The 26,835-nt window shown below is 41.6% G+C and overlaps 2 protein-coding genes across 3 annotated transcripts; one reads left to right on the forward strand and one right to left on the reverse strand.

Moving 5' to 3' along the window:
- The first annotated feature begins 12,625 nt into the window (after positions 1-12,625).
- On the forward strand, positions 12,626-16,561 carry scg2a (secretogranin II a). The gene is made up of 2 exons (XM_061718772.1): positions 12,626-12,765; positions 14,199-16,561. The coding sequence occupies exon 2, from the start codon at positions 14,207-14,209 to the stop codon at positions 16,103-16,105; it is 1,899 nt and encodes a 632-aa protein (XP_061574756.1). The 5' UTR covers positions 12,626-12,765; positions 14,199-14,206; the 3' UTR covers positions 16,106-16,561.
- Positions 16,464-26,535, reverse strand: ap1s3a (adaptor related protein complex 1 subunit sigma 3a). 2 transcript variants are annotated; one of them, XM_061718773.1, is made up of 5 exons: positions 26,368-26,526; positions 24,683-24,861; positions 20,835-20,943; positions 16,942-17,079; positions 16,464-16,843 (listed from the first exon to the last, which is right to left on the reverse strand). In XM_061718773.1, the coding sequence occupies exons 1-5, from the start codon at positions 26,368-26,370 to the stop codon at positions 16,808-16,810; spliced, it is 465 nt and encodes a 154-aa protein (XP_061574757.1). In that variant the 5' UTR covers positions 26,371-26,526; the 3' UTR covers positions 16,464-16,807. The 2 variants fall into 2 exon arrangements, with proteins under 2 accessions (XP_061574757.1, XP_061574758.1); XM_061718774.1 differs by lacking the exon at positions 16,942-17,079 and having other exon boundaries at positions 26,368-26,535.
- Positions 26,536-26,835: the final 300 nt, after the last annotated feature.

Below are 26,835 nucleotides of genomic sequence, written 5' to 3' on the forward strand. Positions count from 1 at the left end.
AATTACAAGACACACGTGTGACTTCATCAGATTCTTTAGGGGAAGGTATCTGAGCTTTCAGCTAGCTGATGAAACCAACAACTGCCAGCTCTGTCGTTGGGTGAGATCCAAAATGAATAAAGAGAAAGCAGTGAAATCAGAAGGATAACAAGTTAAATCATGATCGCTTCACAGTAGTTATGCTCTAAGGCGCAACTAAGACACACACTGAGATCAATCACACTTTCTGCTGTGCTTCTACTGGAGACGGGGGATTAAAACAACCCAGCCGGCGGCAGTGCAGACGCCCCGCTGAGGCTTGTCAGGGAGAAGTGACACTCTTCATCAACCTCTAATTGCCTTGTCTACAAATGTGGACACTGTTCAAGTTCCCACTTTCAGATGATTGTTATAAGCCACCCCGTGGGTAAAGCTGAACCTCTGTTCCTGCAGCTACTTCTTTGTTTTGCTTTCCTTTTACATTTAAATGCAGTCGCACACAAAAACGTTGTCACCATATAAGCACTTTCACCGCACTAGAATCCAATACTTCTTTTGGAGATGAGACAGAGGGGATCTCATACTCCTATAAAGACGGGGGATTCCCACTGGCTGCTATATTGAATCAGTACATCACATGAATGTCTGTGCCCTGCGAACACTTCTCAGAGTTAGAATCACAGCGGATCCCTGATCAGCATCAGTTTGATTATTTTTGTATTTTTGTAGCATAGCAGTATGCAAGGCACACTATTCAATTCACTCTGCTTTATTATGTCATATCATCACATTGTCTGAACATGACAAAGGACAACAGATCTCCTTTATATGGAGTGTAGCGTTGCATTAATATGTTAGTTGATGATGATTTTACTGCTGCAAATGTCATATGAATTGAATTGTTTGGCCTCATTAGGCTCTAGTTTTAAGTTTGGCAAAAACAAAACACATTCAGCAGAAAAACCTCAAACCCAACGTTAAACCAGCAGTGGAGGAGAGATGCTCTGGGGATGTTTCGCTGTCACGGGACTTGGGCATCTAGAAATCCATGTATTGACCATGAACTCCTTTGGGTACTAGAACATTCTGGAGGGGAAAGTGTCATGTCACTGCTTGTTTCTGTGTTGTTGTTTTCTTCCGTTACTCATTGTCAGCTGTGTTCTGGGAGGATGGGCGTGTCTGGGGTTCCTGCCCGACTGCTCACACCTGCAGCTGATCAGGGCTCAGCTTCATTACCGGGTCCAGGCTGTCATCTGTTGCCAGATAGTTCTGTCTCCTTTGAGCTTCAGTACCTGTGACCAGTTTCTGTCAGACTTGTGCCCTGAAGACTAATAGCTGTTATTTTCTGTCTGGATTCCAATGATCTCCAATGCCTGTCCTGTCGCTGCTCGACTCCCTGGTCAACTCAGCTGCTGGTCGGCCTCAGATCTCAGTCACCGTCCATCCAGATCTTCCTTCTCTGGCCTTCAGTCTTCCGGATTACCCATCCTGTCCACTTCATCTCTGGGGATCGTAACTTGGACAATGGAGGGAATGCGCATGACATCACAGATTTACTTCACAGCGGGTTACGCCCACTGAGTGGCAGAAAGACTGAGTGGCAGAAAGACTGAGTGTCAGCGTAAAATTTCAGTTTGAGCAACTGGAAAACATCTAAAATGGGAAAGAACTGTTGTGCAAGAAATCGGAGTTATCGTTTTACAGACTGCCGAAAAATAAGCTTAAGAGAGACAAATGGATCGCTGCAATTTGCAGAAACAACTGGATTCCAGGCACTGAAACGTGGATTTGCGGTTCCCATTTTGTATCAGGTAATGTTGGATTTTTGGGTAGCTAACGTTAAACGGTCAAATCATAAAGTTTGGTGTCCTCATCACTTTAATTTCGCCAACAAATCCGTATGTATGCCTTCAAGCTTTGCTTCGTGTATTTCCCCGGCGTAGAAATTAAGTACATATATAAATATCAGGAAACTGGATTTGTGTCCAAATATTAATGTCCATGGACCACTGGTTCTTGGGGTAACTGTACGGGTCACTGTCAAGTCCAAATGCCTTTAATTTAAGCCCATAATCAGTTGTTATCCCGTCTTCTCCACTAGTTGCAGCTGTTTTTGTCACTCAGTGTGAGTAAGGGGGCGTGTTCCTGTGGAAAAGTGACGTCAATGCAGACCCTCTATAACCCACAGTTGGATTCTGCCCTTCCAGACAATCTGCCTACTTAAGTTTCCTGTCATCCATCTCAACTACAACTGATTACGTTATATTCTTAATACCAGTTACTGGAACCTATTCGTTGTTTTGGGCTCCAATCCTGATTGGTCACTACAGTAACTGAGGCTGTTCAGTAGGTAAGGCTTTGCATAAAAAAGCAAGAGGAACATGATCACAAACGCATCTAAATCAGAAGGTCAGAAATATTAAGGAATCAAGGTTTTTGGCCCAGTCCAAGCCCAGACCTCAACCAACACTGTGGCAGGACGTTAAGAGAGCTCTGCATAAGCAACTGCCCAAAGACCTCAATGAACTAAAGCAATGAAAAAGATGAATGGGCTGACGTTCCTCAGTGAGATAGAGCTTTAGTCATAGAGGACAGTTTTTGCTGCTAAAGGTGGATCTACTTACTATTGAATAATGGGGACACTTAAATGTTACTGCATGATTTTTTTTTATTTTGTTTAATAAAAATGGCCCTGTGAAACAAGTTTTGATCGCATATGTCTGAGGTTGTATTTGGGCATCACTATAATCTCTATAAACACCACTATAATCTGGTGATTGCTGTTCATGCTTTGCACAACAAATATAGGATTCATTGGTGGGGGCACTGACTTTTGCACATGGTTGCAAGTTTTCAGGATTTGTATGTGTATTTTAAAGATAAAGCTGCTCTTCATGAGGTGGGGCTGTCAATGCCAAGGAAAAATAAGGATAAAAAGGTCTAGCAACTTAACACAAAAGCATAGTTGAGGTTAATAAATATGTTTTTTTTAAGGAGCTTATTTTAAAAAACAAACAAGATCATTGATCATCAAGATCAATAATTTCCCAGTCCTAGGATCAATAAAGTACATCTTTATCCTTATGTATTTTACATGATGTGCTTCCCTGGCGTCCCCTCTGTCCTTGGATGAGCCTGGACCAGGGCCTGAAATCCACCCACCACATTAATTCAACTCATTTGAACTTGCTTGTGTAGCGAAAATTCACTTCAAAAGTCATCTCAAAGAACTTTACACAGATTCAAGTTCAATACAGTTCCTTCAAGGACAAGTTCATTCAGTTCACTGAAATCCAGTCACTCCACACATTCCAGTCCAGAGTCCAGATTCCAGTTCATAAAATCCCAATTCCTAAAAGGAAGAGCTGAGTTGAGGAACCCAACAGATTTGATCCAAACTTTACTTTGGTGCAATTTTCCAGTGGAGAGGGAAAAAAAGAACTTTATAAAGAGGGCTTAAAAACCTCCAGCTGAACCAGACCCATCTGCCTCTCCGACTGGAGGTCTGAGATGACATGAAAGAGAGAGCAACAAACAGAGAGAAAGCTACGTAGGCACCTGGGCCGGTTAGAGCTCTATCCTAGAGGTAAAGAGGGGGTCTGCATCCTGAACACTAACTGTTAGCTGGTTCCACAAGAGAGGAGCCTGATCACTGATGCTACTGCTTCTTTTTCCACTCTTGGAAACTCTAGAAACGACAAGGATTTAGTCAGACAGCAAATCATTTATAATCCCATCTTGGATTTAACGCGAAGTCACTGACAACTGTGGAAACTCTCTTGTTAAGATAACAAGTGGGGACTCGACGTGGGGCTCTGGCCAGATCTCTGCAGCTGAACAAACCTATCCAAGCCTAACGGCTCCTCTCTTACCTTCTGTTATCTACACATACTGTAGTAATACTCTGATTCAGCTCTCTGCTGCTTTTCCAAGCATCCGATTGTCTGATCTGGCACAGCAGAAAGAGGTTGTTTTCCAGAGGTGACGGTGAGAGTCAGGTTTATCTTTGTGTGTTATACACAGGCCAAGAACAAGTATACACTTGTGTGTCAACAAGACAACAGTTGCTCTGTGACTATACAAGCCAAGAAAATGAATAAAGACTAAGCCGTATTTCATAAGCAAAGTGTTAATGAGTTTTTCAAATCCATCCATCCATTATTTATTCTCTCTTATTCCTGTTCAGAGTCTTGGGGATCTGCTGGAGCTTTTCCCAGAAGGCAGAGGTACTGTATACTCTGGTCGCCAGTTTCCTGCAGGGCCACATAAATACAAGCAACAACACACACTTACAAGCGGGCAATTTGAATAACCAATTAACAGAACATACATATATTTGGATTGTGGGAAAAAGTCAGAGTACCAGAAGAAAACCACGGACAGAACCTTCTTGCGGAGGTGAGGTGATGGTGTTGACCTCCAAGGCATCATGCTAATCGAGTCTTGGTCTTAACAGTGTTATGTAGTGTCAATAATGTAAAAAGCCTATACCTGCAGATTACAAAGCAAGGAAAGAACAAAGAATAAGTTCTTTATAATCCTTTTACACATTAGAAATTCCTTTTTGTGTCCAATCAGCTGCCTTTTACAAGAAGAAAAAAAGACAGGAGAGATCATGCACAACTCCATTACCATTACCGGAGCAATGCCTGTTGCTATGTTATATGTTGTGACAATATTAATAGAGTGGCTGCAAATAGATGAGTAGGTGGTGAAGGTATTATTGTCTCATAGGCAACTATACATTTACTTTCCAGCACGTTCTCAGAAGGTATTTAATACATGTGATAAATGGACATAATAAGAAACCGTCTTGTCAACATCGCCACGATATTCATCCATTCTACGTTTCAGGAATGTAGTACAATCCTAAAAAGTCAGGTGCTGGAAATGATGGTGTAAACTCAGTCATCCAAGTTGGGATAAGTCTAAAAGGTTTGAAACAATGCTTTCCTGATGGAAAGGAAGAGTATCTTCAAGAAGAGAAAATAAAGGAGGTCCAGTTACTCTGTTTCAAGGCTGGAAAAGTAATTTGAATTTTTTTTTTTTTTTTTTTCCTTGTCTGCACACATATTAATGATTGATACCATGATGGTAGAAACCAAAAGTATATATATATGCATTATTACTATATTTAATATATATACATATATATACGCATACATATGCGTACACATACATAAATATACACATACAAACCCAGTGATTTTTTTTTTTTTTTTTTTTTTTTTTTTGGGGGGGGGGGTGACGACAAGTAATTTGAAATTAAGTTTCCTCTAAAAGGTGGTGTCCACAGGTGACGGTCATAGTCTGTCAAGGTTTGAGGAGAGATACAGAAAGTGGCTGGATGCTGTCAGGTGGAAGGAAAGGTAGTTTCTTTACAGCGCTTTTGCAGATACTTGGTATTGACCCATAAAACAGTTCATCCAGAGGCAAAGCAGATGTGGTGGTGACAGAGGGACAGGTCAGGAAAGGACTCCTCCGGCACGTGCTGTGGGAATCCTCAGGGAATGTGGAGGTGGCAGAAAATCACACGGGCCAACTCCAATTAGCAGCGCGGTCTTCTGGGCAGAGACAAACATACAAAAGCCTGATTACCCTTGAGAGTCAGCATTGACAGGAACTCACTAGACTTCAGAAACTGAGCTGTACCACTTGAGGTGAGACGACAATCTGGCAACCAGGAACCAGGAGAGTGGAGCTTTAGTAGCTTCCAGCCAGGAGTCCTCTACAGGTGAGAGGAAAGGACAATCAGCACCAGCCTGCCGACCAGACCTGTCAAAATAAAGGCACACCGTGGCGTTATCAGTATTGTACTGTTATAAAGTAAATACTTCATTGATTGATTAGAATTTTGACATATCTCTATTTTAAATGCTCATTTCAGGCAGAGTTCAATTGTACTTTATCCCATTTCCAAGGTAAACAATTTGTCACACTTGAGGAAAGCAGATGAGGTGAATCAGTAAAGAGAGCAACGTATGCCACTTTCAAGGAAATATTTCCTCCAGGGAGTCAATGTTTTGTCGAAAGACAAAGTAAACTCACACTGAACCTCAACACAGGCTGACGTGGACTGGCCTGCCGACAGAGCAGACTCTCCCCCCAACCCCTTGTTGGCAGTTGTCGGTTGCAAATTCACCTAAAACTGCTTCCAATGTGAACATAGCTAAGCTGTTTATTTTTACATAATTGTAAAAGTGTTTGACCAGTAAGGGGGTGTGCTGAGAGGTTTAAAAAGATTAATCATGCAACAGCACCACCCAGTATTGCTGCATATCTTAAGATGTATTTGCTGGAAGGACCAATAAAAACAGAACTTGAAATACTTGTCGCTTGACAGGACCATGATTCAGCAGTTTCAGCGTGGAACTTGAAGTCCATTTCTCTTCAACATATAAGACTGAACTGAACAACAGATCACAGATTACCACCTATTTTCTACACGTGCCTTTTTTAGATCATAAATGCCCTGCTGTATATCTGAAATCAAAACAGTGTGCTGGGTTCTACAACTTTGTACAGTACTGTCATGAGACATGAAGATTTATTTTTCTCTACACACTAGTATGAAGGTTTCCTGAGTCAGTGTACCATGTTTAGATATACGCAGGCAGTAATTTTAATGAAACTGAATAAAGTTGATGCTAAATGCCAAATATGGGGTTCATTCCACCGTATTTGATATAGCACGTCTCTTTTCATAGCAATAAATCCTTCCATTCATTAAGCTAATCACAGTTGCTGCTAAACAAGCAAGCTCAGCAGCTGTTAGTTTAATATGCTTGCAAATGTAGCCTTCACATATTCTACAGTACGGGTAATGATGGAGTATCTCCTGTATTAAACCTCCCTAAGACGCACCATGCCATTTGATTTGCCTATAAAACACATGTAGTCAGGCAGGCATGTAATCTCTGGTTGTTGGATCTCCACCTGAGTCAGGGTGCTATGCGAAAAATGGTCATGTTATTGGAAGTGTATGAGAGTGTCTGGGAAACGTCCTACCTGAGGTGTGAGCTTAGGCATGTTTTTAGAGCCAGCCTCTCTGGACTGCTGTTTCCATGCAGGCGTTAAGTCATTGATAGTTGGATTGATACCTGTCTTTTCTAAGTTGAAGAGATTGTACCTTCATCCAGAAAACTAGAGTTGCAAGGTAACCATAGGTTCTCTATCTTAGCCCTTAAATTGGTCCCCCATTCCATGAGACACCCCATGTAGACATGATGCAGCACACAAACCTGAGGCTACAAATAAAATATCAGCAGATATATATTGTCCACATACCAACCAGGAGAAATCCCTGCATGATGGCGACTTCAAATCTGTGATCAAAGCCACTGGCAAGTCACTAACCAACTGACCAATGGAGACAGTAGTTAGGATTTGGAAGAGAGGTCCTATTCGCTGAGATATGGCACCCAAATCCTAGGAGGAGGAATTGGCCACCACCTTCAGGACCATAGGATTTATGAGGTGGGCATGCAAATCCTTTACTATGAAGCAAAAGTGAAACACAATATTACATTTGTTCTGAAACACCTAGATTATTGGTGCTGCTGTAAATAAAATACACGGAAAAGATGGAGCTAGTACATGGTAATGCACAATATTCAGACCCTGCTGTGTGCTTTTTCTTCTTGTGTCAGCATGAAATCATAAATTGCCAGATAAAATGAACAAGAAACACAATTTTTTTGAAGTTTGAGTTTGAGTTTTTTTTTTATTACACTAGCTAAATACTGAGTGCATTAATGTAATGATTGCTCAAGGTCATGTTCTGGGTCTCTGGAAAGAAATAACTTGTTGTAATAGATGTTATATAAATAAAACTGAATTGAATTGAATACAATTGAATTGAATTGAATTGAATTAAACAAATTAGAAGAATAAATCAACATTTTATTATGGAACCTCAGTGGGATTTTTGTTACTATAGGAATAGTTGTTTTTTTTCCTATTGTTCTACAACAGAACCCTTGTCTCCATGGTAACCCTAGGGTCTACTATGGAGCCTATTTCCTAGCTTCCATAGTAACAAGTCTATCTATGGAACCTATGGGTCCCATTGTAAGACATATCAAACTGGTTGGCAATTAAGTGATTTCATCAGATGTGAAATTCAGCTAGAGCTTTAAGCACTGGTTATTGCAGTCTACCTGCAGTACAACCAACCTCTATATTCCTGCATACTGTTCCTGTACCATTGCTTCCTTTCTCTGATCCTTCATATGTGACAGAGTGCTGCTAATTTTATTTAGACTTTCAGAAATGACCAAAGTGGTGTAATTGTTTTGGCTGCAATCTCCTCACAAAGCATGAGTGACTCATGCTCTGTGATGCACAATTTTTTTTTGAACTGCAGTGGGCTTCCTCTTTTCCAATGACAGCACTTATTACTGGATGAAGGACTGCAGAATTAGCACACTGTGGTCGTCTGATGGTTGTATGAATGAAATCATTTCATAAACATAAAGGTATTTGTGTTCTTCCTTTCATCCTATTTGTTTTGTAACAAGCCCTCTGACTCCTGCAGTAAACGCCTCAGACAGATGTGAGGGCAGTAAATGTGTTGTTTTCAAAAATGGATGTCTTCATTGTTTTCACTGTTGCAGAGAACGGTGACAAACATGGTGAGGAACGTTGTTCATAACTGACCTCTTCTGCTATAAATGTTTTGTTTTTTTCCACATCTTGCACAAGAGAGCAGAAATGGATGCCTCACCCATTTCCAGACACACATACATCCACATGTAATCGACTGGAGAGAAGAGGCTGACGTCAAACCTTCATTCACAACCACTCCCTCTACCTTCCTGTCTCGCTCTGTCTTTACAATGCGCTCGCCAAGATCCTGACAGATTGAGTTAAGGAGCAGGATTATTGGCTGTCAGGCATGGTAGTAATGAATGGGGAGCAGGCGGTCAGTCGCTGGGGGACAAACGCACACAGAGGAAAGGTAAGAAGAAGAGATGCCCTCCGGCAGGGGAGATTAATGTTTGCATATGAAAAGCACTTAAAGTTGGAGGTTTTCATATGTCTTCATGGCACTGAGACGCCACAAACACAATCTATTCATTTCCAAATGACCCACAAGAACGTTTTATAATCCTAAGAACATATTTTCTTTTCTTAATTACTAAATTGACTACATTTGAGACCAAAATGTATTACTGTACAGAGGAGCTTTGAATAACTTTCTTATTTGGTCTCAGCAGTACTAAGGATGATGTTAGGGACCTCTGTAATAATAATAATAATAATAATAATCATAATAATAATAATAATACTCATCATCATCATCGTCATCATTTTGTCACTTTGAGGACTCATTTGAGCACAGTCTTCATCATCTCACCCTGCACTGGATACATGTCCATTGGTGACCAATCCAGAGAGACTAACAATCATCCAGAGAGACTAACAACCATCCAGAGAGACTAATAACCATCCAGAGAGACTAACAACAATGCAGAGAGACTAACAACAATGCAGAGAGACTAACAACAATGCAGAGAGACTAACAACAATGCAGAGAGACTAACAACAATGCAGAGAGACTAACAACCATCCAGAGAGACTAACAACCATCCAGAGAGACTAACAACAATGCAGAGAGACTAACAACAATGCAGAGAGACTAACAACCATCCAGAGAGACTAACAACAATGCAGAGAGACTAACAACAATGCAGAGAGACTAACAACCATCCAGAGAGACTAACAACCATCCAGAGAGACTAACAACCATCCAGAGAGACTAACAACAATGCAGAGAGACTAACAACAATGCAGAGAGACTAACAACCATCCAGAGAGACTAACAACCATCCAGAGAGACTAACAACCATCCAGAGAGACTAATAACCATCTAGAGAGACTAACAACAATGCAGAGAGACTAACAACCATCCAGAGAGACTAACAACCATCTAGAGAGACTAACAACAATGCAGAGAGACTAACAACCATCCAGAGAGACTAACAACCATCTAGAGAGACTAACAACCATCCAGAGAGACTAACAACCATCCAGAGAGACTAATAACCATCCAGAGAGACTAACAACCATCCAGAGAGACTAATAACCATCCAGAGAGACTAACAACAATGCAGAGAGACTAACAACCATCCAGAGAGACTAATAACCATCCAGAGAGACTAACAACCATCCAGAGAGACTAACAACCATCCAGAGAGACTAATAACCATCCAGAGAGACTAACAACCATCCAGAGAGACTAACAACCATCCAGAGAGACTATCAACCACCCAGAGAGACTAACAACCACCCAGAGAGACTAATAACCATCCAGAGAGACTATCAACCACCCAGAGAGACTAACAACAATGCAGAGAGACTAACAACTATCCAGAGAGACTAACAACCATCCAGAGAGACTATCAACCATCCAGAGAGACTATCAACCATCCAGAGAGACTAATAACCATCCAGAGAGACTATCAACCACCCAGAGAGACTAACAACAATGCAGAGAGACTAACAACTATCCAGAGAGACTAACAACCATCCAGAGAGACTATCAACCATCCAGAGAGACTAACAACTATCCAGAGAGACTAATAACCATCCAGAGAGACTATCAACCACCCAGAGAGACTAACAACTATCCAGAGAGACTAACAACCACCCAGAGAGACTAATAACCATCCAGAGAGACTAACAACAATGCAGAGAGACTAACAACTATCCAGAGAGACTAACAACCACCTACACTCAGACAAAGACAGAATTGGCACAACTGGAGAAAAGCTATACAGACACACATAAATAATGCAAGCTTCACAGGAGAAGGTTGCAGCTGACCAGTTGGTTCAAACCTAGAACCTTTCTGCTGTGAAGCATCATTTCTAACAACTAAAACCACATCCGGACTTGCCAATGAAATTAAAACTTAAAGAAAAGGCCAACGCACCACTTTTTGTCAAGAAAAAAAGTTTAAAATCTATCATCTGTCAAAAAAATGTAACCTCAAAGCTAGTCACAAAAGATGGAGAGATAGAATTGCTCATTTCAAGTATGAAACTTGATTTGACCTAAGAAGGCTTTTTGTCTTTTTTAGTGGACAGCTGGTGGAAATTGGAGTAGGACAGAGCTATAATTGCTTTCTGTTTATTAGTAATCCTGACATTAATTTAACCACAAGCAATTAGCCTGACAGCTCGGGTTTTACCAGTACAACGCTGGCACAGTATGTGTATGTGTTGGAGGTAACTTATTCATGAGGGAGGCTGTGATGAGGCAGATTAGAAGTGGAAATCAGCTCCTACTTTGATTCTGAAGCTCCTGCTATGATAATCTTAAAAAACTATACATTTCTGAGTCTTTGGTCTTTTGACAAATACAGTTGTGTTTTTTTGTGAATCAGAGAAAATCCACACAGGATTTACAACAATATATTAGAGCTTTTAAAGTTATTTGTCCCAAACCCTCCATGTCAGATTAAAAGGAGAGTCAAAATGGTGTGTAGTGGTTCTGTTCTGGTTCCTGGTGCTGTGCAGTGATGGGCTGGTGAGCTGACCAGCTCACCACCCTGCCTGCCTGCCTGGCTGGGCTGGATGGATGGATGTGTTACTAGCACCCAGCCTGATAATGACAGAGAGGCAGAGGACTGTTCCCCCATTGTTCAGATTTTTTTATTTTTACACCATATTTTCATGATTTGTGAGTGGGAACAATTTTAAAATGTGAATCTGCAAAAAACAGCTCTGACAAAGTTAAAAGCTAGAAGGATTACGCAGAATATCAAATACGCAGGTCGGGAGAAGATAGGGGAACACGAATGAATGGGTTTTATGAATGAAACTCCAAACAGCACACACACACTCTCTCTCTCTCTCTCTCATACACACACACACGCACACTCTCTCTCTCTCTCTCTCTCTCTCATACACATACACACACGCACTCTCTCTCTCTCTCTCTCTCTCTCTCTCTCTCTCTCTCTCTCTCTCTCTCTCTCTCTCATACACACACACACACACACACACACACACACACACACACACACACACACACACACACACACACATATTTATCCATACTTGATATGATTTGACAGGCTGCCAAAAATAGAGACCACAACAAACTGGCTGAGAGAGAGAGAGAGAGAAAGAGAGGGAGAGAGGGGGAGAGAGAGGCTCTGGCGGAGTCCTAGGTGAGTCATCGGCCCGTCTCTGTCCCCAGTACTGCAGCAGACACACAGCAGTCAATGACGGCAGCACCTCCACCCTGAGTCAGGGTCCCTGACACCAACTACTCCCAGACTAGAGGTGGGGGGGCATCAGGGAGAGTAAACACAGCACCAATCAGAAAAAAACACAATTCGTTTGCAGTTCATCAACATTAAATTTACACTTCATCCCTGCACAGACCCCCCCCCCAAAAAAACAAAAACAAAAAAACAACAACAAACAAACACAAACGCTTCTTTAGTTGTAGTTCATGACCACAGTTTTGGCTCATATTTAGAGAGAAAGCAGCACTTTTTTGTTTGGCTGACTCACTTGAAACACATGCGTCCCGCGCGCGCACGCGCTCCGTCTGCGCGCGTGCGTGTGAGCTGCGTCGCCCCTGACGCACGAGGCGGGAGGATCCTCTAATAGCGAGGAGCTGTCCGTGGTGCTGAAACCTCACTCTCTCAGCTGAACCTCACTCTGCTGAAGCCTCACTCCCGGAGCTGTCCTCGGTGCTGAACCTCACTCCCTGGGGGACTTGGAGATGCTCAGTTCCCCCACCAGCCTCCTCAGAGACTAACTACACAAGGTAGGACTTTGTGGCGCTTACAGGCACAACCTTTAAAGTGCTCTATTCCAGTGTTTCCCAACCCTGGTCCTCCGGGCAACACTGTCCTGCATGTTTTAGATGTTCTGATTCTAATTAATGGTCCTAATTAGCTTGTCATCAAGGTCTGCACAGTTCTGTTGATGACACAGCCACTTGTATCACGGTGTGCTGAAGCAGGGTAACATCTAAAACATGCAGGACAGTGTGACTCGAGGACCAGGGTTGGAAAACACTGCTCTATTCTATAAGTAAAATGTTGTTGTGTTTTTTTTTTAAAGTAACTTAAAGTATCTTTGATCTGAGCAGCTGTTTGCAACCTGCTGCGCCGCCGCAGATGCTGAGGAGAGAAGGGTCGTGTTGTTTTCACGCACTGCTCCTTTGTTCTCGATCCGCTTTAAATGATCTGAAACGCTCACGCGCCGTTGCTCATAACTACTACTTTTTTTTTCAATTGATAACTCCGCTAAAATTAAAATGATAAAATAAATTAACGTTGTATGTGTAAACAGACATGCCAAATGGACCGCTCGGTACTTCTGGTCTGGTAAGCATTGTTGTTTTGCTTCTAAAGTATACGTTTTGCGGTCTCAGAAATATTAATTTAAAAACATAAATATTCGGATGCATTTTGCAGACACGTTTGATGAAGATACTTCGTTTCAATGAGTATTTTAAAGCTTGAAAAACAACTGCCACTTGGTATTGATGTTTGTCTGGGGGGAGAGGAGGCTCCATGGGAGCATCAGCCCCAGCGGGTTGCCTTGACAACACGGCCGTGAGTCACGCACAGCCGCAATTTGACGACTAATGAGATTTGCGCTAAGAGAGCTGGATGCCGCTGCTGTTCCCGCTACTGGCAAACAGAGGCAGGAGACCAGCATGACGCACAAATACCAGTAAAAGGCTGGGAAGCGAGGAGGAGACCAACACTGTGGGGCAGCAGAGCTCCGCCCACATCATTTAAATAGTTATATCATTTACCTTTGGGCATATACTGGTCATCATTTTCATATTCAAAAAGAAAAGTTTTGCTTCTTAAAAACGACACATTATATGACTAAGAATAACAGTGACTGAGTTTAAGTCTTAAGTGAAGTAAAAATGAAAATAACAATTTTGACAAATTATTATCCAACTGGGGAATCCTGGATCAGTGTGGTTTATTCAAAAGAACTGAGCCTGGTTTAAGTTATTCTTTTATTATTTTTGAAGTTAAAATATATCTCAGTTATTAGAGATGCTATGATTCAGTTAATTATTTAATGAATTAATTTAACTAATTTGCCTTTGGGGAATAATAAATTATGTTTGAATTGAATGTAAGTAATACCAGATCAGTAACAATTGGGAACCTTTTGGTTTATCACGCAAAGGTCAGTGCTGACACGCGCTTCTCTGTCTCCCCTCTGCAGACGTCACCATGCCGTCACTCTCTCAGACCTGCACAACAGCCAAGCCTCTCCTCATCTGCTCAGCCAGCCTCCTCCTGATTCTTCTCCTCTCTTCCTCCGGCATCGACGGGGCCACTCTCAGAGAGCACAGGCTGCGGGGAAGCGAACCCGAATCCCTGCGAGGAAATGTCCATCCAGCACCTAATACAGATATGCTGAAAGCCTTGAAGTACATCGAGAGTCTCCACCAAAGATCTAGTGTGGTCCCTCAGCAGCACGATGCCAGCCACATGGACGACACCGAGAACCTGCATGCGATGCTGAGACTGGCTTCCAACCCCGTTCAGAGCCAAGACCAGGAGGAGCAGGAGGAAGAGGGGAGGGAGGATAAGAGCGAGGAGCTCCTCCAGGCCGTGCTCAGCACCCTCCAGCAGACGGAGAAAGCCGCCAGGCCGCCTCAGCTTCGCCCGAGTGCCGACGGAACAGGCACGAACCCCGGCACCTACAGGGTGCAGCAGAAGGAGCACAGCATCATACCCCACAGGAAGCTGCCCCTGATGTTTGAGGATGAGGAAGAAGGTGAAGGAGGGGAGGACTACGACGAGGAGGCACCCTGGCAGGCCGCCCCCTTCAAGCGCACCAATGAGAATGTGGAGGAGAAATACACCCCTCAGAATCTGGCCACGCTGCAGTCGGTGTTTGATGAACTGGACAAGATGACAGGGACGAAGATCACAACTAAACGCCAAGATGAGGAGGATGACATGGAGGACGACGACATGGAACAAGATGAAGATGTGTTCAATGAGAGGAACGCAGATTATGATGGCATGGGTGAGGATGTTGCAGACTGGGGTCCAGAAGAACAGGAAGAGGAGGAAGAGGAAGAGGAGGAGGAACAGGGAAACAGGCAGGAAACTGATAGAGGTCTCGATTATATTGATGACAGTGATGATGAAGAGGCTGATGAAGAAGAGGATGAGAATGACGAGGAAGAAGAAAAAGGTTACCCAGTTAAAAGGTCAAGTGATACGGATGATGTAGCCAACTTGGTGGACTATTACCTCCTGAAAGTACTGGAGAAAACGGAAGAAAGAGAGCAGAAACGAGAGTTAGAGGAGGAAGAGGAGAGAGCAGAGAGGAGGGTGTCTCCGACTCAGTATGGAGAGAACATAGATCCCCGGGTCGTCTATCAGCTTTTGGCTATCTCCCAGAAATACCAGATCCCACCCGAAGACCTGATAGACATGTTGAAAACTGGAGGCAACGGGAATCAAGACAAGCTGCAACAGAGCAACACATTCTCCAGAGCAGGAAGCCGGCTCCCGCAGACATCCCCAAAGAAGGCACACAGGATTCCCGAAGCTAAATTCTCCAACACACAACCGCTTTACGGGCGAAAGAGCCCAGAAGAGCTGAGGACGGAAGAGATCCTGAAAATCCTGGGGATGGAAGGCTCGGAGGATCCGGCTCCCACCAGGAAGCAGAGGCAGCGCCAGAGCTCGCCGTCACGACCTCGCCCTCAGCCTGCTGGGCGGCCGGGGGAATCCACTCCCACGCAGCAGCGCCTTCCCAGCACCTTCAGAGACGACTATGACGACACCACGGACCAGGATGAATTGGCGACTTATTTGGCAGCTCAGATTCTGGCACGGTATCCCAAATCTGCATTTAGCAACAGCAAGGTGAGCCAAACGCAGGGGGAAGCTGGACAGAGCGTGACAGGCTCCTTTGGAAAGGCAGTGGAGGAATATCTTGACCTCATGGACTCTGATAGACACCCAAATGAAAACAGACGGTTTGAAAATGAGGAGAAGGACGGAGAGACACAAACACAGGGCTTTGAGAATGAGGCTGTGATGAAACTGCTGAGCTACCTGAACCCAGAAATGGAAGAGAGCGGAGCCAAAACTACCAAAAGAGTATAAATGAGATACGTGTGTGTGAGTGTGTGCGTGTGTGTGTATATGTATATATATGTATATGTATATATATGTATATGTATATATATGTATATGTTTATATACATATACATATATATGTGTATATATGTGTGTATGTGTGTATATATATAGTTTTGGCAGAGGGAAATAAAGTGCATATAAAGAAAATAAAGTATTTTACTGAATAAAACATGCTGTCAACTTTAGTTACTAGGTTTACAAAAACTTCTATTTATTAGCAGAAATGTGTACTCAGACATTACTCAGACAACACGTTAAGGTACATGTGTCTCACCAGCCTTTCATTTCAGTAAAAACACAGAAATAGACACAAAATCAAATCCAGTGTTGGATCCCTTCAATTCACTTGTGTTTTTTGGTAATTATTTCATAAATGTGGTACTGTGTGATAATCCTGAGTTTAATAAAGCATTGACTTTATTTTTTCCTTACTGTGAAGTGTTTCTTCATTTAATCATTACAAAAGGCATGATTTGAATGCACCAGGATCTTATAACCTGATTAAATGGATATAAAATACATTCAGATAAACTGAAAAAAAGACTCTTTTAAAGTCAGATTTCCTGTTATACAACCCTGAGATGAATAAATATTAGGCTTCCCGACCACTGTAAGGAAACTTGTTTCAAGGCTTGAACTGCGACCCATCCTGGTCCTTCTCTTGGCTCAGTAGGCAGGTTTGCTCATATACTCTTCCATCGTCTGTGGAGACACAAGATTCAAATGCATTTGATACGTCACAAAAAAACCTGCAATAAGGGACAGTTTGTTAAAGGTAATAAATAAATAATAATAAATACCTCCTGAAGAATGTCTGCTTGTTCCATTGATAAACCCACAGAAAATTTGGAGGTTTCTAAGACTTCTCCACCCATCAGGTACTCATCCAGGATAAAATAGGCCTTCTCAAAGTTAAAAATGATATCCAACTCGCATACCTGAAGCAGAGTGCACATTCCATCAGTTAAGAGATGAACTGCAATTCCTTCTTCAACTCAGTGAGATCATTATAATAAACTTCTTTGTGCCTCTCCACAGATGAGCAGATTATAATCCTATTTTAGAAAGGAACAGTAACTTAATAAAAGAAAAAACATTCCAACAAAACATTTTGCCTCGACTTTGAGGTATCTAAAACAAACGGTTCACCCTCTTTATTTGTTACTTGCTTATTGTTTTGTAGATAAGGAGGTCCAGTCTAGCCAGCAGCAAATCAAAGTGGATTTAGAGCAGAAGCACCCAATGGACACAAGGGGGAGTCTGACATGCCTGATGTCTGCAGACACGGGGGAGGTTTTCAGCTCACTATTGATCATATAAAGACAGTATCACTGCAACCACACTATGTTTGAACCCAAGAGTAATCCCACTGGCCTCACTGAGAGTGATAGCACAATCAGACAGCTGAACAGGTATCTGCATCTGTATAAACCCCAGGACGTGTGGAACTACATGTATGATACAAGACATATTATGTTTTTGTACAAAAAGAGAGGTGACAGCAATTTTTGTATGTGACATATATAGTCATCTACAGTTAATGTAGTCGTCCATAACATTACATTATTATGAAACTACGACTTACCATCATTGATTTATACACAGCGATACACAGTGAGATGCTCCATCTCACTGTGTATAAATCAATTGGAACACAAATCATTAATAACACAAGATAAGCGGTAACATTACCCAGCACAGTTAACCCAGCAACTTTCTGTGGGTCATTTTTTGGCACAAATTACATGGTAATCTAACTAATAAAAATGATCTTAATATAGTGGGTCTAACTATTAGAACCTCCATGACTCAACAGATTGAAGATACACCTTTAGCAGCAATAACCTGAAGTCCTGAATGCCTCCTAGATGGTTCTCATTTTATTGTGGAACAATTTTGGCCTATTCTTTTTTACAACATTGCTTTAGGTCATTTGTGTTTTGGGGCATTGGTTTATGCATATCTCACTTTTAAGGTAAAAACAGCATTTCAGTTGTGTTAATATCTGGACTTTAACTAAGGAATTACAAAACTTTGATCCTTTTATTCCTCAGCAAGTCTCATGTGGAGTTCAGATCATTGTCCCATTGCATGACCCAACGTTGACCTACATTGATATCTTGATATCTTTTTTTTATTTGGAACATAAGCACAAAAATAAAATTAAAATAAAACAGCAAAACAATAAATCAATAACTTAAAAAGAAAAAACAAAATAGACGGGACTTCTTCGACAGATGGCCTCACATGGTCAATGACTTCAATGCCTTGAAGGATCCCAAACCATGTGGCTGCAAAAGAAACCCCAAATCATCACTTCTGTCATTTTAGACAGTGGGTATGAGGTTTTTTTGCTTAAATACTCTATTTGGTTTACACCAAACAACTCCACTTTGGTCTCATCTGTCCTGTGACATGGTTCCACATCTCCTGCGGTTTGATGCAGATACTTTTTCAGCTGTCTAATCACAGACTCTCAGTGAGGCCAATAGGGTTACTCTTGGGTTTTTTTGTATTTCTCTAAGTATGGTACAGTCTAACCCTGCTGTAAATTTGCTGAGACATCCGGCAAGATTGACAACTGTTTGTTGCATTGTGACCGTTCAGGATGGGGATTTACACCAAACTTCAATGCCATCTGTTGGATTCCTTAGCAAGGCTATTTTTCATTAATTGGTGTTATATGAATTTTGAATCTGGACTCAGTTGGAATTAATTGGATTAACTGAATTACAATGAATTGGAGTATAATTTCAATTCAATTCAATTCAATTCAATTTTATTTGTATGGCCTTTATTACAACAGAAGTTGTCTTCTGGCACTTTCCAGACAGCCAGAACATGACCCCCAAATAATTATTACATAAACATAAACAATGGCAGGTAAAAACTCCCCCAGTGGGAGAAAAACCTTAGGCCAAAGAGTGGCAAGGAAAAACTACATGAGGTCGAGGGTCTGCTACGGTGTCCCACAGGGTTCAGTGCTAGGACCAATCTTGTTCAGTTTATACATCCAGCCTTTGGGAAGTATAATCCAGAATCACAACATGAATTGTCATTGCTATGCTGATGATACGCAGCTGTATTTGTCTATGAAGCCGGATGAAACAGAACCGTTAGCTAAACTTCAGTCTTAGGGACATCAAGGATTGGATGTCCACTAATTTTTTGTTTCTAAATCCTGATAATACAAAGGTTATTTTTTTTTTAAGAAAACTTAGAATCCAATTCAAAATTCTATTACTTGCATATAAACCCCAAAACGGCCTAGCTCTGCGATATTTGCAAGACCTGATGGTAACTTCTGTTCCTAATAGAGCTCTCAGTTCTCACAGTGCAGGTTTACTCGTAGTTCCAGAGTATCTTCCAATCTGGGTTAAGGAGGCTGACACCCCCTCCACCTTTAAAACCAAACTGTTTCTGTTTAGTAAACCTCTAGTTAGTCTTCAGTAAACCTCTACATAGTGTAAGTAAAGCCTCTAGTTAGTGTTAGAGTCAGTAGTCATAGCTGCAGCTGCAGGACCAGACTAGAGCAGCTGGTCTGAAACAGAGCTTCATCCTAGATATGCTGCTATAGAGCTACGCTGCAGGGGGACACTAACATGATCCACTGAGCGGTGCCTATCACCCCTCCTTTTCTTTTCTTTCTCAGTTATTAATTATAAGTATCTTATAACCATAATTGTTCTCCACTGTTCTTTTCTATGCATGTTTGCAGGCCAGCGCTTCAGGAGCTGCATGCTGACCTGCAGTCCCCCCTCCGATCATCCCACTGCTGCTTCCATCTGTCTGTATGGATGTCTGGTAGATGCCCGCTGACATCCTGACCTGCGCCTGCTTGTTTCCTTCTCTGTTGGCATTGTGTCATTGTGACATCTGAATGCTCTAACGCTGGCAAAACAACTGCTTTTATATATTTCTGCTTACCTACTGATGAGCACTTGTTGAGGGCTGATGATTAGCAGCGGCTGACTGCAACTTACCCTCCTAAATCCGATGAAGCAGGTACTTACTATTGCCACATCATTTTTTTCTTTTTGTCCTCAGTTTTGTAGATAATGGCACATTTAAGAAAAAGTTATATTGTTTGTTTATCAGTTTGTTTTTCCCTAATACTTATGACCACAACAACCACATTATGTTTAGTATCTTTCTACTTTTGCACATGAAAGTATGTATAGATTTTAAATGACTAAGACTGACATAATTTACAATGTTACATAGCAGTTGGAGAGGATACTATTAGAGATGTCACTTTGATATTCTAAATCCTTTTTTGCATGAACATGTATAGAAAGATTTGAGGTTTTGCAGTTATTTACAGGTAATGGTTGGAAACATAGCATTGACAACATGTTTATCAGATGAAAATATATATATATGTCTGACCAGCATAGGAGTTGCAAACAGCTCTGCACCGTCGTTTTTTGTTTTGTTTTTGTGGTTCGAAAATAATTGCAGGATTTTGAAGTTGGTAGCTTCTCTGGTAGTAGTTCTCTGGAGCACACTTACTAAAGTTAGAGGGCTGAAAATGAACATCCTGTGGCCACTTTAAGGCTCATAGCAAGTCATTAAACTGACATAATTCCAAGTTCCAACTTTTTTTTTTCAAATAAAAAAATACAGTAAAAAATTTAAAATAAAAGTCTCTTAACAGTAAAGGAGAAGTATTGGACAAGTACACTCTACTTACGTTGCCAAAGTATTTATCCAACAGCTCGACATATCTATGCAGTACTTCAAGTGCAAGAAGTTCATTATCACTGTCCTCCACACCGGCACAGAAATACAGGCTGGCATACCTGCAGTCACAGAGGGAAAGAGTTACATGGTGTCATGTTTGGTGCAGCAACTGGTGGACGGCCAATAAAGGGCGCTAGGGTGCCGACCCACCACTTCGAAACAAAAAAAAACAAAAAAACTTTGAAATATACTTATCTATTTTTTTACATGAGCAAGATAAATAGTATATAGTTAAGATCAAGCTTTTTATGTTCATCTATGTTGTCTAAAGTTACTGATTGGTCACGTGTTTCCTCCTCGGGGCGGGAATCTTTGCCAATAGATTCTCATTTTAAGTTGTACATGCACAGTTGCTTCTCTTCAGTAGAGGGTCTGCATTGACGTCACTTCCCCACTGGACCAGCCCCCTTACTCGCACTGAGTGGCAAAACATCAGCAAAAACAGCTGCAACTAGTGGAGAAGACGGGATAACAGCTGATTATGGGCTTGAATTAAAAGGCAGTGGGATTTGACAGTGACCCGTACAGTTACCAAGAACCAGTGGTCCATGGAAATTAATATTTGGTACAGTTACCAAGAACCAGTGGTCCATGGACATTAATATTTGGTACAGTTACCAAGAACCAGTGGTCCATGGACATTAATATTTGGCCACGAATCCAGTTTCCTGATATTTATATTTACTTAATTTCTACACCGGGGAAATACACGAAGCAAAGCTTGAAGGCTTACAAAAGTATTGACGCTTGGTCCGACTTCAAGGCAGGATTTGTTGTAGAAATTAAAGTGATGAGTACACGGAACTTTATGATTTGACCGTTTAACGTTAGCTACCCAAAAATCCAACATTACCTGATACAAAATGGGAACCACAAATCCATGTTTCAGTGCCTGGAATCCAGTTGTTTCTGTGAATTGCAGCGATCCATTTGTCTCTCTTAAGCTTATTTTTCGGCAGTCTGTAAAGTCTTGCTAAATCTATGAATACAGTCGATCGCATAAGAGCTCTTTCCCATTTGAGATGTTTTCAAGTGCTCAAACTGAAAGTTTATGCTGCCACTCAGTCTTTCTGCCACTCAGTCTTTCTGCCACTCAGTGGGTGTAACCTGCTGTGAAGTCGCATCTGTGATGTCATGCGCATTCCCTCTTTACAAGAGATATGAGCTTGCGGGGCGCAGCCCTGCCGCCCTGCTAAAAATAATAACCAAACGGGCCTCTTTAACAGCAGTGGCCTCATTCTGCTCTAAACAAACAAAACAAAAATAATAATAAAGAAGTTGTGTTGAAATCTTAATTAAAACAGAGAAGCTATAAAACACATTTCCTTTTCTTTTTCTTTTTTGCAAAATGAAACAAGAATTTACTCAAAGACTGACTTCAGAGTCATACAGCAGCTCATACTCAGCAGTGCAGCATTATTACAGTAAGATTGAATCGATGTGGAACAATCTAAGGATAAAGCTGCTACAGATCAATAACCAATTAGATGGCAGCACTTTTACCATTAAACTGCTGTAAATGGGCAACTAGGGTATCTTACTGGTAGCAGCGTCACAAGTAGCTCATGTAAAAATGGCAATGAAAAGGTATCATGATGTACAAGATGTTTTGTTCTGTTTTGTAAGACCTTTTTGCTGCTCTTTTGAAATAAGAGATGTCAACATGTAAGCCTTGCCAACCACCGTCTGTACTGAGCTCAGCTTTGAATCTGAAGTGAACCTCCCACAGTCTCAGAAAGGCAAGATAAAACAAGCAGAGTGTGCAATGTTACATATAAACCTGCCTATTAGTGTCATTTTGGTAATCTGCAAGTGTGCTTTGGTGATCATTTGAGAGGCCAAAACAAACAGTTGACAAAAAAAGGGTGAGTAGGTACGAGCAACGCTGCTGTCCTATAGGCAACAACCTTGCAGTGCATTTTTAATATCGTTGAATATTATTTCCACCACCATAAACAAACAAAAAAAATGAAAAGACTATTATCTTGCAACTTTAAGTTTGCTTCCTTTTCCTTTTGCTGACAATCCCTCTTTGGTTCAAACACGTACAGTACGACTGAATTACTTTAGTATTAGAACTGGTCATTGTATAGCACAAGGAAGTACTGCAGAGTCACAAAGGACAAATGGGACAGTGTGCCTGTGTCATCTGCTGGCGGCTGGAGATGTGGGCTGGATCAGATCAGCATTTTCAGAGTTTCCCATTTACCTAAAAAGGCAAAAGCACCGTGATGCTAAAATTCACGCTGACGTGTAGTTTTTAAAGACATCATAAACTTAATCCTATCAACGTTTTTCCTTTTTAAAAACGTAGCCTTGTGTTAATCCTATCAAGAGGTGGTGTTGCCCAAAAGAAATGGGCAGTGGGTGCTCTGGACCCAAGATGGAAACAACTGCCCGCACTGTTATCAGCAACCAGACGGGTGTGAGCCGCCCCCAACAGAGACCAGGTGAAAAGTTTTGGAAGAAAAGAAAGTGATGATGTGAAGCCACCCTCAACTGGTGCACACCTGTAGGCATGTTTGCAGGAATAATAGGACATAATGACAGCTGAAAGGCTCCATTGTTTGGTACCCTCAGTGCCAGAAAGCCTTTGATGGGCTGTGAGTGCAACATAAATCACATGAGCTTTAGTGTTCACTTCTTTTGATTGCAGGCCTGAAATGCAAAAGATGGACATACATTAAATAATTTTCTGCACGTTAAACAAATCAATGTCATCTCCTGGCATAAATCAGGCAAAGAACGAAGATGTTCAACAAGGTAATGATGGAGAAAGGAGACAGTGGCCAAAGAAGACTGGACACGTGTAAGACTTTAGTACTGTCCTAAAAGAGACTTACGCTCCTTTAAAACTGCTTTTACAAATTTAAAGCAGCACTATGTAACTTTAATCTAATATTTCCAGAGTCATTGTGATGGTACATCAACTTCCAACAGGTTTAATGACACCTCTGTCATGGTCTGAGGGGTCTGTATCGCCTTCACTGGCACTATGTTTTAATACAAAACATGTACTGTATGTTGTACTATTATACTAATTTATTGAAACACATGGCGAGTCAAACATTTACCAAAGCAGCTGCCAAACACTCCTAAACAAGGTAGCCTAAGACGTGGGTTCTGCAGAACTGCGGCAGTTTGTCCTTACTATAGAGTGGAGCTCCGACGAGGAGCTCCATTCTTTAGTAGGGATTTCATATGGACCCAAACCCTTAATAATCTTTTTTTTTTTCCATATACCGCTCCCTGGCTCCCTTGTTTAAGGTATCCCGGTAAATTGCAGTTCCTTTCCAGCAGTTTAACATCTTTTTTTTTTGCGTTTCGTTCACTTGGTGAAACAGAAAAGTAGTTTTGAAAGTCCGTCCCGTCTTCTCTCAAAACAAATGCATGCGACGGGGACAGGATCTTTCCGGCAGTACGCGCTGGTGCTCATGGGAAATGTAGTGTTCTTTCTGGTAAAGCCCTACCGCTTTTGTCCAAAGGAGCCGCCAAACTCAACAAAAGCTGAAAGTTACATTGTGCTGCTTCAAATAAAGCTGATTTGGATTTTAAATTAAGAGTGTTAATAACTGCTGGAGAAAAACATTAGGTTTACACAAATATACAGTGTGTGCATTGTTGTAATTCAGTCAAAGAAAATAAGAGAAAGAGTCAAACAATGCAAACTAATGTGTTGCATTGAGACTACAATGCTTCTTCCAGTGATGCAGGTCATGTTCTGTGTTATACCTGGAAGCATGACCCAAGGGAATACACATCCTAACAAACACATGCTGCCGTGTGTTTTGCAGTCACCTCTTGAAAACGATCTTGAGGTCCTTCCACTGGACGAAGTTGCAGGTACGCTGTGGACGGGACAACACCAGCATGACCATGTCCCGGATCACCTTCTTCTTCTCCCGCTCTGATGTGGGAATAAACCATTTCTGCAGCCGCAACTTCCCCTGCCGATTGAACAACAGCAGGAAAGGCATCTGCAGAGGGAAAAGACGAGGGACAGAACTGAAACAATAACTTCTCCAAAACTTACATTTGTCTAGTAATGCTTGGGATCACTGAAGAAAAACAGGAGTAGAATGCTTGTTTGCTAAACTTACAGAGACAAAACGTGGTGATTCAAAAAAGGAAAGCCCATGCCCATGCTTGTAGTGATTTTAGTTGTGAAGAGGGGTATATGAGGCATTGGGTGAAATTATGGGAGAATTCATTTTTATAGTCTCTGCAATACAGAACCTGAAGTAAAAAAAAAAAGAAGTGTTTCATCCTTTTCTTTTACAGTAAGAGTGTGTAAATATTACGGTGGAAGTATGGGTGTAATCAAGGTAATGAAAAATATATATGAAAAAAACACATCTGCATTATCTCAAACTCAGTACTTCATACAGGACTGTCTCAGAAAATTAGAATATTGTGATAAAGTTATTTATTTTCTGTAAAGCAATTAAAAAAACTAAATACGTCATACATTCTGGATTCATTACAAATCAACTGAAATATTGCAAGCCTTTTATTATTTTAATATTGCTGATTATGGTTTACAGTTTAAGATTAAGATTCCCAGAATATTCAAATTTTTTGAGATAGGATATTTGAGTTTTCTTAAACTGTAAGCCATGATCAGCAATATTAAAATAATAAAAGGCTTGCAACATTTCAGTTGATTTGTAATGAATCCAGAATGTATGACATTTTTGTTTTTTTAATTGCATTACAGAAAATAAAGAACTTTATCACAATATTCTAATTTTCTGAGACAGTCCTGTATTTCTGTTTATGAGCCGCTTCCATTCATTTGCCGTAAAGGCTGAAATAGGAGCGCACATGAAAATTTAGGAGCGGCTGATTTGACCACGTAAATGACGGCTGGCTGGACCGCAGTATGTGATCGTATAAACACAGAGTATATCTGCACCGAACTGCGATCAGATTGCAGAGTAACTACTGTACGCATGCAGATCATCACGGAAGCGCAGCTCGTGTAAACCACCTTTGGCTGCAATAAAACAGTAAATCCACCGGCAGGGTTGTAAAAGAATGGTGTCCGCTGAGAGCTCTTTGCCCCGGGTGCGAGTGCACGTCTGCAGGATAAACCAGGACGTGTGCGCGCACATGGTTCTCCTGCAAACGCTCCTTGTTCAAAAGATGCAATGACAGCCACTGTTTGAATAAAAGGGACAGGGGAGCTAGTTTGAGATTATGGATGTGCATTTATTTCCCAGCGAGACAAGTTGCTCCTGCAAGTTTTTTTTTCCTACTCGTATTCCCTTGCGTAAAAAGATGGACGTCATGGAGCGTCATGTGTATTCTCCGTACATTTTTACCTCATTTTACAGGCTGTTAAGGTTGTTATTAAAGTAGTGTAGGACAAACTGCATCAAGTAAATTACCGAGACATTTGACACATTGCCGGGCACGTTACAGCCATAGTGTCCGGGTGAGTTGATCTCGGTACATGACAGAAGCAAAGTTGGGACACTTACCATTTTTAAGCCCGCTAGGAACAACCCAAGCTGTAATAATGCAGGCTTAAAGGTCACCTTTCCCTGACGGTAGCGATCTATACTGTATCTTGCGCGGACATTGCTGGTCTTCCCAGAAATCCCGGTGCCCTCACCTTCTCCAAACAGACCGCGCCCCGCTGCGCTCCTGCTGCGCTCCTGCTGCTGATTGGCTGCAGAGCAGCTGGAACTTTGTACTCTGGACAGGTGAATGCGAGCAGACAGACAGCCATCCAGGCCTGGGTTATGACAGGGGAGAGCAGGGAGCCGTGGCCCAGTCAGAGTGCAGAGCTTTACCCCACACAGACGCTGTGGGATGACCTCAATAAAAGCTGAAGCAGTTTTGAAAACAGGAACGGTGAAAAATCCCTCTTTAATGTTGTGAGGGATTAAGAGGGATTTTTGATGATAGCTGCAGGGGTTTGAGCAGCTATTAACTGTAAGGATTTA

This window comes from Cololabis saira, chromosome 4 (genome assembly GCF_033807715.1).
Source record: "Cololabis saira isolate AMF1-May2022 chromosome 4, fColSai1.1, whole genome shotgun sequence".
Classification (NCBI taxonomy): Eukaryota; Metazoa; Chordata; class Actinopteri; order Beloniformes; family Belonidae; genus Cololabis; species Cololabis saira.